The sequence below is a fragment of the Cynocephalus volans genome, chromosome 8 (assembly GCF_027409185.1).
Source record: "Cynocephalus volans isolate mCynVol1 chromosome 8, mCynVol1.pri, whole genome shotgun sequence".
Taxonomy (NCBI): domain Eukaryota; kingdom Metazoa; phylum Chordata; class Mammalia; order Dermoptera; family Cynocephalidae; genus Cynocephalus; species Cynocephalus volans.
In genome coordinates, this window is record NC_084467.1 from 118963072 (window position 1) to 118980269 (window position 17198).

A 17198-nucleotide genomic window follows, 5' to 3' on the forward strand; every position below is an offset into this window, starting at 1 on the left:
TTGCTCTTTTTCTCTCTTTAGTTGTGAGTCGTCTGTCATTGATTTCTGTGCTTGGGTTCCTCAAAACTACACACTCACACACACACACGCACACGCACACGCACACGCACACGCACGCACACACGTTTGTATGTATATCTCAAAGCGCCTTCTCCCCCTCACCCCAGGTTCTTCTGGCTGTGGGTGTCGCCCACATATCGCTAAAACAAGGAACAATGGAACGCTGTCTTCAGCTAGTGGGCGTCTAGCTCAGGAACTGTGGGGCCAAATCGAGGTGGTTAGAGGAGACTCCCTGTCCTTAGGAATGGTGGTCTGGGAGGTTCTCTCACGGCTCCTCCCCACATTCCCCAACTTGGTTCTCAACATGTGTGTCTTTGTCTGGGTGAATCTTTACATCAGAACGGGAGGGAGCCTAAAGTGTCTGTTTTCCTGGGTGTCTCAGCCGGCCAGCCACGACGTTTTCAGGCTGAGTTGGGAGGAAGGGGAAGCGAAACTGAGACCGCGAAGTCCTCAGTGAAGAATCTGGGCAAGTCCGCTGTTCAGTACGGCGATACATGACTGCAAAACGTAGACTGCAGATTTTGAGCCAGCGGTGCTTCTGCCGAAATCCTGGCAAAAATTCCGGTAAAAGTCGGAGGAGGGAGGCGAGGGAGAAAAACCTAAAAACCACACAAAATTAGCAAACCACCCAGGCACAGATGAGAGGAGACGCACAGGTCTTTTAAAGAGTCCCGAGTTATCACGTGACACATGCCCCCTCCCTCCCCAGCCACCGCCCTCAGGTGGGGCGGGGCGCCTGGCGTCACTTCCGTCCAGGCCGGAACCCAAGATGGCTGCCGTCTTGCTGAGGTGACTTTGGTGTGGGGCTGGGAGTCTGTAGCTGCGGCTCTCGGGAGAACTGAACTGGCCTCTCACGTCTTGTTGACATCTGTTTATCCTGTTCAGGGGCAGGGAGAGGACCCGTGCGTGTGGAGGCCACGCACTGTGGAATCCTAGAGACCCATCTCCGTCTCCCCTTTCCTCCTCCCAGCCGCTCTGGTGCGCTCCTCAGGGCTTCGGGGTCACTTACTCCGTACCGTGGGGTCGCGCGGCTCTCTCCTCTTCTACTTCCTCCACCTCTAATACTTCTTATCCAAATTGCCCGTAGGGCCGCACCTCGAGCCGAGCCCCGAGAAAATAAATAGCTCTAACTTAAAATTTCGAGATTTTTTTTAGGGATTGGGCCTCGGGAGAGAGATCGTCTTGTTCTTTGCCTTTGCTTCTAACTCCTGCAAACGCTAGCTGCTGCTGGCGATGACTGGGTACTGTCCGGCTCCCCAACGAGTCCCTGGCTGAGGGTGCAGGGGGCCTGGACCCCTACCGGGCTGGCGATTAGCAGTAGCACCCAGAGCGGTCCTCTGCTGCCTCAAAGCAGCCCAGGGAATTCATTTTTAGTTTATCTTTTTATTTGGAGGTGGAGAAATGGGTGTCCCAGTTTTTCTGTAAAAGGTCAATTCACTGTCTGGAGAAATACCCTAGGTTTCCTTCCATTCTGAACTCACCACTGTCTAAGTCGCATTGTAAGAGCCTTTCTAGTCGTAGGGACTAGTGCTTTTAGAAATTCGTGGTACAAATCCCAGTATAGTTTTGTGCCAGCCCTATTTTTGGAAGCTATTTGTTATGGAAAGTTAGCTTCAATGATGTTGAGATTTCAATTCCTGATTTCTCCAAATGTCTTCTCATTTCTCTTTCCACTTCAGTCACCCAGCATAAAAGTAGAGGGACTTTGTTTATTTTCCCTCTGTGACAAAATGATTCCTGTTGGAGTCGAGATCAGGATTATCTCAGTCCTTCATTTTCTCCCTGCCTTTCATCTCCATATGTATATTTTTTCTAAGGTGTGCCAAAGCTAGTGGTGCCAGAGCTGCCTCCTTTATTCCAGATGATTCGACCATAACTGAATGCTTTTGAATTCTTTGATACATCATCTTTTGGTAGATGTTAGGGCCCTTTGGTGGAATTAACAGTTAGCTTGAAGTGATCATATTAGTTTCAAACAGTTCATTTTAGGATTTTCAGGATTAGTGTTTAGAAACCGAGGATCATGATACTCATTAAGTAACCAGACCGTATCATTTCGAGTTGTTTAGCACTGTGCTAAACACTAGGATTCAGTGCCAAGAAATAGACTTCTTTTTCATTAGTGTTAATCTGAAGTTCTCATGGGAAGGGTGCCTTCCTCTCCATTTCTCACAAGGGTTCTTTTAGGAGGAGAAATAGGGAATTAAAAACAGTTTTTTTCCTGATAGAAGTTCCCAGTCTGATTCCATTTCGTAAGAGGGATTTGGAACTGTTTATAATGTACTGACTTAAGCTCAAAGGAAAACCACCTAAGAAATTCGAGGACCTGGTTTCTAGTTCTGGTAATGTCACTATTACATTTATTTTGGACAAGTCAGGTTCATTGATTCTGTGATTGTGGTTTCCATATTTGTGAGTTGAAAATAGGAATAACTTGGGCTGGTTGGTTAGCTCAGTTGATTAGAGCATGGCATTGGTGACACCCAGGTCAAGGAAGGTGAATGGGTGCTCCTACCTGCCAGCCACGAAAAAAAAAAAAGAAAGAAAATAGTAATAACTTGGGCCCGCAAGAGAAATGCTGGTTAAACTTTTTAAAAAAATTTACTTCTTTGTTTATTTTTAATTGACAAATAAAAATCATGTATAATTATGGTGTACATCATGTTTCGAAATATGTATATATTGTGTGTGTGAAATGGAGCTAATTAACATATGCATTACCTCACATATTTTTTTGTGATGAGAACACTTGAAATGTACTCTCAGCGATTTTCAAGTATGTAATGCATTGTTATTAACTATAGTCATCATGTTGTACAATAGATCTCTTGAACTTATTCCTCCTGTCTAACTGAAATTTTATATCCTGTGACCAATATCTTCCCAAGTCCCCCTTACCACCAGTTATACATTTTTAATGCTTGGCTGATTAAAAATTATTAGTGATCAGAGTACTGTATGTCATGGTTTTGAACCGTGCTCTGTATTTTGTGTATTCCCTAAACAGTTCAGGATACAGCCAGGGATGAGCAACTAGCCAAGTAACAGAAACTCCATTGACACTCAGTCAAGGAATGACTTGCTGAAGCCAAGAAGGAGATAGAGACTATGCTAAGGACAGCTGGGCTTCTATCTAATAATGTTCATGTTGCTTAAGCAGACAGTCATCATATTATCATAATATGCTCATCATATTAAATGTATAAAACACCTCTAAAAAATAAGGCTTAAATCTCAATTCAAGAGACTACTGTTTGAAATAAGTATAGTCATTCACAAATCTTTTTTTTTTTTGAGCCCCTTCTATGTGTCAGACATTATAGGTGCAATGGATGGAAAGAATTCCAGTCCTATCCTTGAGGAACTCAAAGTTTAGCAGAGAAGATAAATAAATAGATTATTTATTTTTATTTTTATTTTTTTAAAAGATGACCAGTAAAGGGATCTTAACCCTTGACTTGGTGTTGTCAGCACCACGCTCTCCCAATTGAGCTAACCGACCATCCCTGTGTAGGGATCCGAACCTGCGGCCTTGGTGTTATCGGCACCACACTCTCCCAAGTGAGCTGTGAGCTGGCCCTAAATAGATTAATTATTAAACAACATAATAAATGTTAATATAGAGATATGAACAAGTGGTATGCGAGCATGACAGATGCAGCAAATAAGGCTAAAGAAATGGTGAGCTTGATATCCAGGAGTTGGGTTTTGAAGGATGATTTTATTAGGCTATGAGGGAGGTTCTGTCAGAGAAGAACATAAGCAAAAGCATGTAGACACAGAGGGCTTGCTGTATTTGGGCATAATGCAACATTCAGTGTGGCAGCATGGAGACTGAAGGGAAAATGTGGGAGGATAGGTACACTGAGTTGGATTGGCCCTTGTTGAGAAATTCCTTGTTTGCCCACAGTTTGGATCTTATACTATAAGCAATGGGGAACTGTTAAAGACTTTCAGGCAGAAGAACGATAAAATTAGCTTTATTTTCAGAAGAACGATGAAATTAGCTTTATTTTCAGTGAGCTAGCACTGGTGATATTGGGTGATATAGGTAGGGAAGAGATTGGTGCCACAGAGGTTTGAGTGGTGCTGTGCATATATATGTAGGTGAGAGAAAAAAAATCAAGGATGACTTAGGTTATAGCTTGGGAGTTAGTTGGATGGTAATAATCATTAACTTTTGTACACAAATGATTGTTCATATCATTCAAAGGTTATATATATGTCAGTTTTTTTGTTACTGTTAATCCAGACATTAATGAAACTTTTTGGTATACCATCAGATCAAATTTAGAGGTCATATAAGAGAAATTCATTATATTATAGTCACATCTTCTTTTAGACAAAATACGTTATTCAATTTTATCACATAGAGTTGACTTTGAATAACTTTTGTCTATTAAGTCAAATCTGTTTTCAGCTGATGAATATTTTTGTCACCACTGAGGGTTTTAGAAACGAATGTGATGCAAATTCTAAAGACCTTGGGGAGACCAAAGAAATAATAATATCTTACATATATGTTGTGTATTATAGTTTAGAGAATGCCTGCCTTTACATTTCTAATGTAATCCTCCTAGCAACCAATAAGGTGGGTATTATCAGTCCTGTTTTATAAGTGAAAAAGCTGAAGCTCAGTGATTTGCCTAAGTTATATAACCTATGCAGATCTAAGACTCCAGTCTGGGTTTTTTTTTACTTTCCCATGTTCTTTCTTTATTACTGTTGCTGCCCCAATCCAAAGAAGAGTTTCAAAAAAGGTTTGAACAATGATTACATTTTTGGGGAGACATGTATAATGCATTTGGTAAAAGGCGAAAGATTTATGCGATCTGAAGAGAAACCAGAGTATTATAATGCATTTGGAAGGCGGTGACACTAACTAGAAAGGATATGTTCTGGCTTGTTAATTAAAAATAAAACTAAGTACTCTTAGTTTCTAGCTATAGCATATAAAGCACCTGTATGGAAACAGAAAAATTTTTTCTGAGTTCCTGGTTTCACATGAAAGGCAAGGATAGATAGCTACGTTTGTCATATTTCAAATAAGGTTTTGGAGTTTGTTCAACTAGTTTCTGTAAGGGCCTTGTGGAAAGTTTACATTGGTATTTGTCTGGAAAACAATAGCGCTAGACAGAGCACGCCATAGATTCCAACCCACATCTGCAAACTCTTGCTGGGTAGCTGAGTGACTGGGCCTAGGCTGGTGTGAGGAATGTGTGCCCTGCAACTTCAGAGTCACAGTTCAATTGATTTAAAGAGATTTGTTCCCACTTCTTTCTGGGAGCCTTTGGTATACAATGTCTGTATTCACCTCTTGTCTCCAAAGCTGGAAAGAGGGAAGAGCTGAAGAAGGAAGTGTTGGTTGGATTTTTCCCTTCAAATAGTGGGCCCTTCTAGACTAGTGTGAAGCATGAGGCTTTTGAAATATTTGTGCATCCAGTATCAATGGCGTGAGGGACATCATGATGAGCGTTTTTAGAAGATCATTGTAACTTTTTTTTTTTTTTCCTTGCAGTTGGCCAGTATGGAGAAGATCATTGGATCTTTTTTTTTTTTTTTTTTTTTTTGTCTTTTTGTGACCGGCCGTACCGTGCTCAGCCAGTGAGCGCACCGGCCATCCCTATATAGGATCCAAACCCGCGGCGGGAGCAGTGCTGCGCTCCCAGCGCCGCACTCTCCCGAGTGCGCCACGGGGTCAGCCCAAGATCATTGGATCTTAATGAGATCTTATATCCCTACAGTGCCTTGCACATAGTGGATATGCAAGAAACTTTTGTGGAATCAATATATTTTTAATTTTTAGTCCCAGAACTTCACTCTGATCACCTTCTTAAATGCCTTTGGAAAGATTTGATATAATGATATGACTAAAGGGTATAGTGGTCATGTGTAAACTTCAGATCAGTTAAATTCTCCTTAGATAGAATGCTTGGGCACATTTTAGTTTTTGACTTGAAAAGCAGTTCTGGCAGTTATGTATACAAGGGTACTTCAAAAAGGTTGGTGGAAAAATAGAATTAAAAGATAATATAAATCTTTCCATGAACTTTTTGTAGTAGTCTCGTGCATTTCAAAAATAGCAACTTTTTAGCAGAAGACTTGAATATCTTCTTTAAGTATCTTTTCATGAGGGTAGTAAAAAAAGAAAGGAAAAAAATCTTTGCATTCCCATAGTTTTTGCAGTATTACAGGAGAGAGAGAATTTTTGACTTTCAGTTCATGTGGGTCCTCTGACACTTGATGATAGATCCTGATAGTACCTATTTAGGATTCTCCCTCCACTAATCCCTTGTTCTTTAACCTTTTCAATTCATCCATTTGCAGTGGGTCTCTGCCATAACTAAGCTATATGCTTGCTATTGCCAATGGCTTATTCTGTTTTTTTGTTTCTTCGTTTCTTTCTTTGTTTTTTATTTTTTTTATTTTTATTTTTATTTTTTTTTAAATTTTATTTTGTCGATATACATTGTGGTTGATTATTGTTGCCCCTCACCAAAATCTCCCTCCCTCCTTCCTCTCCTCCCTCCCCCCTTTCTTTGTTTTTTAAACCCCTATCATCACCTCCTGTAAGACCTGGCTTAAAAAAAAAAAATCACGTTTTGTATTTCTCTGTTGAACATTACCAACTCGATTGTTCTTTTTTTTTTTCCCCCTCTGATTGTTCTTTTACCTTGTATTATTTTATTAAGCTAAAACTTTACTTTGCGTGTGTAGGTAATATTTCTGATTATTTCTCACATTTCTTAAAGTTGTAGCTTTCCAACTAGAAAATAATCTCAAGGACAGGATGTCATTGTTTTCATCTTATTTTTAATCTATCTTTCCACCCCTAAGTCTAATACGGTACAAAAATAGAGAAGTTGATATACTGAAGTTGATCTCTAAATGTATGTTTGATTCTTGATTGTCTTTTCATGCAGACACGTTGGCCGTCATTGTCTCCGAGCCCATCTTAGTCCTCAGCTCTGTATCAGAAAGTAAGTTTCTAAATTTGTGGAGATTATTATTATTTAACTTTTTTTTTTTTAACCTCAGGAAAGAGCAATAGGTTGTTGACTTGGATTTGGGGGATATGTATGAAAGTAAGTACAGCTGGCTGAAAATTTAGTAATGTAGTCACTATTTTTCTCATCTGGGAATAGAAGAAGGAAAGATATTTGGTCTTAATATTCCTTACTTTCAGCTTTTCTGCTATATTTAACTTCATTGATTTGCTTTCTTGATATCTAATTCTCTCTCTCCTTTCCTTTCTGTTTGTTTTTCTTCCCTTACTGCCTTTTTTTTTTGACCAGTAGGGGGATCACAACCCTCGGCACAGTGTCATTTGCACCACACTCAACCAGTGAGCACACTGGCCATCCCTATATAGGATCCGAACCCGCGGCCTCAGTGCCACCAGTGCTACACTCTCCCGAGTGAGCCATGGGGCCAGCCCTGCTTTTTTTTTTTTTTTTTTTTTTTTTTTTATCCCCCCTATAACCTTTAATTTTGGGCAGCTTCCAGGACTTGGTCTTTAAATATATTTCTTCCTCCTGTATATTCATTCCTGGTCTTTTGACTTCAACAATTGTCTTTGTGTTTTGTTTTTTTTTAAGTTTTTATTTTGGAAATACTTTATACCTTCAGAAAAGTTGTAAGAATAATGCAGTGTCATTCTGTATGCCTTTTATCCGAATTCCTTAATTGTTAACATTTTGCTGTATTTGCTTATCACTCTCTCTATATATTTTAGGTTGTGCCATATGAATTGTTTTTGTAGGTCAAAACTGGTCAAATATTGACAGTTTAGTGTGGTTCAGCCTAATATATATTTAATTATTATTATTATTTTCACTGAGTCCTTTGAGGGTAAGTTGTGAACATCATGACCTTTACCTCTAAATACTTCTCCTAAGGGGCCGGCCCATTGCTCACTAGGGAGAGTGTGGTGATGGTAACACCAAGGCCATGGGTTCAGATCCCATATACGGATGGCTGGTTAGCTCACTGGGTGAGTGTGGTGCTGACAACACCAAGTCAAGGGTTAAGATCCCATTACCGGTCATCTTTAAAAAATAAATAAGTACGGAGTTCTGGTCAGGATGGTGGAATAGACAGTTCCTAGCATCACTCTCTCCCACAAATCAACCAAATTTACAACTATAAAAATGTAATATCAGCCAAGCTGTGGCCACTAGAGCTCAGGGGAAGAGAAGGAGAGACCTACGGAGTTCATGAAGGCAGGAGAAACTATGATGAGAGAACGAAAAAGCTGCTCTGAGCATTTTGGGCTGCAGCTACTTTAAGGCTCGAGCTGATGAGTGCATGGAGCAGGAGCTGGCCGAAGCTGCAGCTGTGCCCTTCAGATGGAGTTACTTGGAGACAGCAGGAGAGAAGAGGGCCTTGGCGGCCCCCAGGACAGCAAGACCACTAATAGGTTTCCCATGGACCCACGCAGGAGCAAGGAGCCAGAACAACTGAAAAAAGGGAGCCATTCAGAGGCTGGTGAGTCATTGCAAGGGACCAGTGCAAGGCCCATCCCATGGGAAGTATTTGGAGCATGGGCGGCTGGCGAGATGGGAACACCAGGAGAACACTGGGACATAGCAAGGACAGCCAACCTGCCCCCCAGTCAGCACAGGACCACTCAGAGGAGAATGGTCAAGAATACAGAATTGCATGGGGTACAGTTTGATGAAAAAACTCAGGCCCAGATCAGAGATTCTACAGAACACAGATCCACTGGGTCTCTGGAGAGCCGGAAATACCTATGAGATCAACCATTAAACACCGAGCTGCACAAAAAGCCTTCCGTAGTGAAACAGCAGCAAAGTAGCAATTTAAACAACCATGCAGCTTAAGTCCTGGTTCCCATAGGAAGTTCCCCTGTGTTAGAAACAAAGGACAAAAAATTAGTTCCAGCCCAGGCACACCACCAGCACTTTGGGGCCTCCCTGGGAACCGGAAGCTTGGATCCTGGGACCAGACCCCACTCCTACTTCCAGGCAAACTGTGCCAGTGTCTTGTGGCCAGCCTGGGGACCCAAGGCACGGAGAAGGTGACTGGACCCTCCTCCCACAACCAGGCACACCAAGCCAGTGCCTCGGGCCGCGCCCAGTGACCCCGAGGCATAGAGCTGGGGACGGGACCCTCCTCCCACAACCAGGCATGCCACACCAGCACCTTGGGGCCTGCCCAGGGACCCGAGGCAAGGAGAAGAGGAATGGACCTCTCTCCCACAACCAGGCACACTGCACCAGCACCTTGAGGCCCACCCAGGGACCTGGGGCATGGAGAAGGGGACCGGACCTTTCTCCCACAACCAGGCACACCAAGCCAGCGCCTTGGGTCCCGCCCAGTGACCCAAGGTATGGAGCCAGGAACCAGACCCTCTTCCCACAACCAGGCACACCAGGTCCACACCTTGGGGTCTTGCCCGGTGACCCGAGGCATGGAGAAGGGGACTGGCCACCCTTCCTACAACCAGGCACATGGCACCAGCACCTTGGGGCCTGCCCAGGGACCAGAGGCATAGAGAACGGGACCAGACACTCCCCACAACCAGGCACACCACCAGTGCCAAGGAGCATGCCAAGAACAACACCTACACGTGGATGGCCCACCACAGCCACCACAATAACCATGGCTGCCGCAAAAGTGGCTAGACGCCACAACCACCACGCAGATGGTCTGCCAACCACTAGAGTGCATTCACACAAGAGGAGTCACCAACAGAGACAAAGAAAAGAAGAGGATGTCTCTTTCCACAAAACGCATTTCAGAGTGACAGAAGAAGCATCTGCTCTGTGATAATATTGGGGGACCTGATCACATCTCTCAGCATTGGACAGATCATCTAGGCAACAAATTAACAGAGTAACCATTGTTTTTTCAGAAGGAGAGAAAAATTCTAGGGCAATTAGAGGGGGGAGGGGGAGGAATGGGGGAAGGGGAGTGATTGGACAGGGGGCATAAAGAATAATTACGATTCGTAACAATATATATGCTAGTGATATTGATTTACTCAGCATATCTCAACGTTCAACCCCCAAAATATTTATAATCAATTTTGATTCAATAAATAAAATAAATTTTAAAAAAATAAAAATAACTTAAAAGGAAAAATAAGTAAGTAAATAAAGAAATACTTCTCTTAAGAACAAGGAAATTATTTTATATAACACAGTATAATTGTACAAGCATAATTATCATATTCAGGAAATTTAATGTTAATGAACTCATCCAATATACAGTTGATTTTCAGATATAACATTTGTCCCAAATAATGTACTTTATAGAAATATAATCTCCCTTTCCACCATCCAGGATCTAATTAGGCTCACACATTGTACTTGGTTGTTAAATTTCTTTAGTATCCTTTAATCTGAAACTGTTTCTTAGCCTTTGCCTTTTATGACACTGACATTTTTGAAGAATACAGCCAGTTGTTTTGTAGTGTCTCTCAGGTTGGGTTTGTCTGATTCCTAATGATTAGATTCAGGTTATGCATTTTTTGGCAGGAATAATACGTAAATGATGTTATATCTTCAGTACATCATGCCAGGGGCCATATGATGCCATTTGTTCTGTTATCAGTGATTTCTTTTTTGTGTGTTTTGGGTGACTGGCCGGTATGGGGAATTCAAACCCTCGACCTTGGTGTTATAAGGCTGTGCTCTAACCAACTGAGCTAACTGGCCAGCTCCTATTACCAGTGATTTCTAACTGTGATCATTTGTATAAGGAAATGTCTGCTAGGTTTTTTTCTACTATAAAGTTACTGATACTTCCTTTTGTAATTAATAAGGAATCTGTAGGAGATATTTTCTTGAGGGATGAAATTGTGTTTAATAGAGACACACAATAAATTAAATTGTTGAGCATAGCTGTTTAACAGTTGGTTTCAACCTAGCCCAGTGACAAGGGAAACCAAGAAACTATTCAGAGGTACTAAACTGAATCCAGTTCTTGATTTTCAAGAACCTGAAAGGCAATCTTGAAAAGCCAGATGAGAACAGATGGTAATATGTGAGATAGTATCTGTGGCTTGGGAAAAGGTAATTCATTTATGTGAATGGTTTTAAAATGTTACACTTTCCCTGCAGCCCAACAAGAAAGAAGTTGGGCTTTCATTGCTAGGCCTATGTATTGGGTGGGATTGGAAAAAAGAGTTATCCTCTGATATGACCTCACTGGATGATTGAGGTTATTAATTGAATCAAATATGACATAAAAATAAGGTGAGTGGAGGAATGTATTTTCCTAATTCAGTGGGTTTTTGCAGCTTTTTAACTTTTTGTTATGTAAAATATTAAACCAAGCTTAATTTTAATCCATTTTAAACCTTCTGGTTTTATTTTAGTGCTGTTCCTTTGGGAACCACAGCTAAAGAAGAGATGGAACGGTTCTGGAATAAGAACACTGGTTCAAACCGTCCTTTATCTCCTCATATCACTATCTACAGGTAAGGGCTCTGGAGCCAGAGAATGTAGAGGTAGTGGGTAAAAGTTGGAGGTTGATTCTTAGCCTAGATGAGGTGGAACTCTTCATGGTAGAGGGAGATAACAGGGTTATCTCAGGCCTTTTTTATATGGAGATGACTAAATACTATCTTCTGCCCTTAGAAGGGTAATCTGTCCTGCAAAACTACCATTTAGAAAATTCTGGTAAGTCGACATGTAATTCCTATCTTTTTTAGAAAGATGACCGGTAAGGGGATCTTAACCCTTGACTTTGTGTTGTCAGCATCACGCTCACCCAGTGAGCTAACCGGCCATCCCTATATGGGATCCGAACCCGGGGCCTTGGTGTTATCAGCACCGCACTCTCCCGAGTGAGCCACGGGCCGGCCCCCCAAAAAATATATTTTGAAAAAATGTCAAATTTACATAAAAGTTGCAGACATAATTGAGTTTCCATGTAGCTTTATGCAGAGTCCCAACTTGTCAGCATGTCTAAATGACTTAAGAACAAGTTGCAGAGGTGATGCCCCATTACTCCTATATTAGTTTTCTTTTTTGTTTGTTTATTTTTTTGGTGGCTGGCCAATATGGGGTTCTGAACCCATGATCTTGGTGTTATAAGGCTGTGCTCTGACCAACTGAGCTAATCGGCTAGCCCTATATTAGTTTTCTATTGCTGCTGTAACAAATTTTCTCAAATTTAGTGGCTCAAAATAGCACAGATTTATTGTTCTGTAGTTCTGTAGGTTAGAAGTGTGATTCAGGTCTAAGAAGGCTAAAATTAAGGTGTTGGCAGGGGCTACATTCTTTCCCGAGGTTCTTAGGAAAAATTTGTTTCTTTGCCTTTTCCGGTTTCTAGAAGCCACTCACATTCCTTGGCTTGTGGCCTTCCTCCATCTTCAAAGCAAACAACAGCAGACCTTCTCACTTTGTATCACTCTGACCTCTTCTTCTGCCTCCCTCTTCTATTTTCAGTGTGATTGCATTTAGACTCACCCAAATAATCCAGGACAATCTCCTCATTTCAAGGTCTTTAATTTAATCACATCTTCAGAGTCCTTTGGGTGATGTAATATATTCACAGGTTCTGGGGATTAAGACATTGAAACCTTTGGGGAGGTGCATTATTCTGCCTACCACAGTTCACCTTCTAGCCACCAAAGATTATGAATGTCTCATGTACAAAATACATTCACCCCATCCCAATGGCCTCAGAAGTTTCAGCCTGTCACAGCATCAACTCACAGTCTTAAAATTTCATCTAAATCTCATCATATAAATCACGTATGGATGAAGCTCTGGGTCTAATTCCTTCTGAGGCACATTTTCTCTTCATCTGTGAAACTCAAGAAATGAGTTACCTGTACCCAAAATACAGTTGTGGGACAGACGTAGGATAACAGTTATAGACATTCCTATTCAAAGAGAGAAAATGGAAGGAAAAAAGGAGTCTGGTTCCAAGCAATTTTGAAATCTAGCCAGGCAAACTCCATTTGGTTTCAAGGCCTGAGAATAATCCTTTGGTGCTGTTGGTAACGCCCAGTGGGCTTCTGGCTCCACTCTCCATCCTTCCTTTCTCATGAAAGGTAGTACGTTTTTGCAGCTGAGTAGTTTTGACAGCCTGTTTCTTGCCTGTAGAATTTTAGGGGTATGACAGCCTTCTTTCATTTCATCTTCTCTTTGTCACTTTTAGTTCATACTGGCAGTATTTTTGTTGGTATAACATTCTTAAGAGCCTTGTGGCTCTATCCTGTGTTTCATGGGGATTTGCTCCATTTGACAAAAGGCTGCTTTATAGATCTTTCCTATATAATCCCATCTCTTATTTTTATTTATTTTTTGGCAGCTGGCCATTACAGGGACTGAACTCTGGACCCTGGTGTTGTCAGCACCGCACTCTAACCAATTGAACTAACCGGTCAGCCCCATCTCTATTTTTGGCTTCTGCTAAGATGGTTCAGGGGATTTATGTATAAGTAACATGCTTAATCTCCTCAAAGAGCCTTTTATGTGACTGAATAGTCTGGTCTTTTGATCCTTCTGAAATATCAACAGAAAGTTGTATTGCTACACACTTGGCTTTTTCTCTTTTGACGGTGAATCTCTTAATTTGTTTTTTTTTTTGGTTTTTTTGGGTTTTTTTTTCAATCTGGAAAGGCTGAGAATTTCCCAAGTCCTGGTTTCTTTTTGTTTAACAATTCTTTCCTCAGTCTCTTTCCTTTAGCATTTTACTACAACCAGCAAGAAGAAACCAGGTTGTACTTTCAGTAAGTTCTGCTTTTCATATTACCACAGGATCTAATTCTGCCAAGCTTTCTGCTACTCCCTTTCCACAAGTTTTTAATAATATGTTCTTCATTTCCTTCTGAGCCCTCACCAGTAGTGCCTTTAATATCCATATGTCTACCCACAGTCTGTTCATAATGATTTGATATTCTCTAAGATAATATGTGTTTTCTCTACTGTGCTCCTCATTTCCTTCTGAGTCCTCACTAGCTGAATTAACATCCATATTTCTTTTTTTTTTTTTTTTTTCGTGACTGGTAAGGGGATCAGAACCCTTGGCTTGGTGTCGCCTGCACCGCATATTTCTTTTTTTAAAATAGCTTTTTTGAAATATAGTTTATATACTATACAATTCACACATTCAAAGTGCACAATTCAGTGGATTTTGGTATATTCAGAGTTGTGCAACCATCGCCACAATCAATTTTAGGATGTTTTCATCACCCCAAAAAGAAACCTCATACCTCTTAGCCATTACTGCCAATCTCCTATCCCTCCCAGCTCTAGACGATCACTTACCTACTTTCCATCTCGGTAAACTTGCCTATTCTGAACATTTCATATAAATGGAGTCATACAATATGTGGTCCTTTGTGACTGGCGGCTTCTTATAATGTTTTTAAAGTTCATCCATGTTTTAGCATGTATCAATACTTTGTTCCTTTTTATGGTTGAATAATATTCCACTGTGTGGACATACCACGTTTTATCTACCTGTTCATCAAATCATGGACATTGGAGCTTTTCCCACTTTTTGGTTATTATAAATAATGCAGCCATGACAATTCATATGCAAGTTTTTGTGTGGACGTATGTTTTATTTCTCTTGGGTATATACCTAGGAGTGGGATTGCTGCATCATATGGCAACTCTATGTTTAACATTTTGAGGAACTTCCAGACTGTTTTCCAAAGTGGCTGCACCATTTTACATTTATACCAGCAGTGTATGAGGGTTCCAGTTTCTCCATATCCTCGCCAATACAATATTCATAATTCTATTAAGGAAATCTAGGCCTTTTCTATCATGGTCCTAAAAATTCTTCCAGACTCTTCCCACTGCTCAATTCCAAAGTCACTCCCACAGTTTTGGGTATTTGTTACAGCAGTACCCTAGGTCCAGGCATCACAATCTGTATTAGCTTTTTAGTTGCTGCCATAACAAATGACTACAAACTAAGTGGCTTAAAACAACACAAATTTTCTGTAAAAAAAAAAAAAAACAAAACCCACAACTTTATTATCTTACAGTTCTGTAAGTCAGAAGTCTGACAAAGGTCTCCCTGGGCTAAAATCAAGGTGTTGACAGGTTGACAGGGCCATGTTCCTGTCTTGAGGCTCTAGGGAAGAATCCATTTCCTTGCCTTTTCAAGCTTCTAGAGGGTGCTCAAATTCCTTGGCTTGTGGCCTCCTTCCACTATATTTAGAACCAGCAATCGTGGATCAAGTTCTCCCATCACATCATATTGACCCTGCTTCCATCATCACATTTCTTCTCTGACTCCCTTCTGCCAGCCTCTTTTACTTTTTTTTTTTTTTTCCTTGTCTTTTTCGTGACCAGTAAGGGGATCACAACCCTTGGCTTGGTGTCGCCTGCACCGCGCTCAGCCAGTGAGCGCACTGGCCATTCCTATATAGGATCCAAACCCGCAGCGGGAGCGTCCCTGCGCTCCCAGTGCCGCACTCTCCCGAGTGCGCCACGAGGTCGGCCCAGCCTCTTTTACTTTTAAAGACCCTTTGATTACACTGGACCCATCTGGACAATGCAGGATAATCTCTTTATCTTAAGGTCAGCTTATTAGCAACCTTAATTTCATCTTCAACCTTAATTCCCCTTTGCCATATAAGGTAACATATTCATAGATTTTAGGGATTAGAACGTGGACATCTTTTTAGGGGTGCCATTATTCTGCCTCCCATAACTCCTTAATACTTGGGCATGTGTTTCCTCAACTGAAAGACACTTTCCACAGTACAACGATCACAATCAGAAAATTAACATTGCTCCAATGTTACTATCTACACTTTATGTCCTATTCAGATTTTCCAGTTGTCCCAGTAATGTCCTTTGTAGGTCCAAGATTGAACCCATAATTGTGTATTATATTTAGTTGTCATGTCTCTCTAATCTTCAGTATGAAACAATTTTTTAGTCTTTCCTTATGACCTTGACATTTTTAGAATGTTCCTCAGTTTGGGTTCCTTGATGTTTCCTTGTGATTTATTCATTTTTGGGAGGAATACCCCTGAATTGATGCTGTGCTCTTTTCAGTGCATCATGTCAGTAGGCACATGATGATGATTTACACTGGTGATGTTAACTTTTATCACTGGCTGAGATGTGTCTGCTAGGTTTCTCCACTGTAGAGTTACTGAACAAGGATGTTGTATTTACATATTTTGTGGGAAATTACTTTGAAATTCTAAATATTTTCTATTTCTCATCTTACATTTACTCACCAGCATCTGTTTATAGTACTTGCGTAAATCAGTTATTAATGTGATGGTTGCCAAATTGTGATTTTTCTAATTCCATATACCTTCTAGATTTATTATTACAATAGGGTAAAGCTTGCTTTCTTTATCAGTATGGACTCAAGGATTCTTATTTTGCCCAAAGGATTATACTCTGTTACTATTGTTATTTGTTTTGATATTCAAATTTTCCCAGATTTGGCCAGTAGTAGTTCTTTAGGATGGCTCCCATGAAGTCAATATCTGGGAGCTAAATGTGTTCATTGTTAACAGATGTCTTCACTTCTAGTCCTTCTCAGTGGATAGAGCTAGGATATATATGTATGCAATCACACGCACACATACATGCACGCACACACACTCCACATCTGTATATGTAAGTATATACATATACATGCATGTATTTCAGTTACTTGCCCTCACAAGTGGCATTAATGACTGTTTTTGCTGGTGTCTTCTAAGCAAAGTCCCTGTAGATCTGCTTTATTTTAGCCAACCCAGCAAAGCATCTTGAGCACTGCTATCCTCTTTACTTGGGTTCCTGCCAGGGAAGCTGGCCATTTTTTAACCACCTCCACAAATACCACAACCCTTTAGTTTTTTTCCAAGCCAGATTCCAGGAATAATTCTGTTTGCAGAAACTGGACATTCTACTAAAACAGAAAGAGGCTAATAAGTGATCTCAATTCTTGCTTTTTGGTGAAACTTTTTTTTTTAAGAGATAAAAGATTTGGGGGAGGATTATAATGGTAAAGTACATCCCAAATTATTCTGAATTTGTATTTAAAGCCCTAGCCTTTTTTCACAGGTTTTATGAGGAATGGTAATAGGTTGGTGGGGTGAGTCTTTCACTACCTTGTTTTCTCTTTCAGTATGTGTATTAGTCTGTTTTTGTTGCTTATAACAAAATACCTGCAACTGGGTGATTTATAAA

General features: G+C 40.7%; 1 protein-coding gene across 1 annotated transcript in view; it reads left to right on the forward strand.

Moving 5' to 3' along the window:
• The first annotated feature begins 771 nt into the window (after positions 1 to 771).
• SDHC (succinate dehydrogenase complex subunit C) overlaps positions 772 to 17198 on the forward strand; it is a 50546-nt gene continuing 34119 nt past the window's right edge. Inside the window, exons 1-3 of the mRNA XM_063104722.1 lie at positions 772 to 849; positions 6984 to 7040; positions 11405 to 11506. Coding sequence (XP_062960792.1) covers positions 830 to 849; positions 6984 to 7040; positions 11405 to 11506 — 179 coding nt within the window. The 5' untranslated portion in view covers positions 772 to 829. The remainder of the gene's footprint in view (positions 850 to 6983; positions 7041 to 11404; positions 11507 to 17198) is intronic.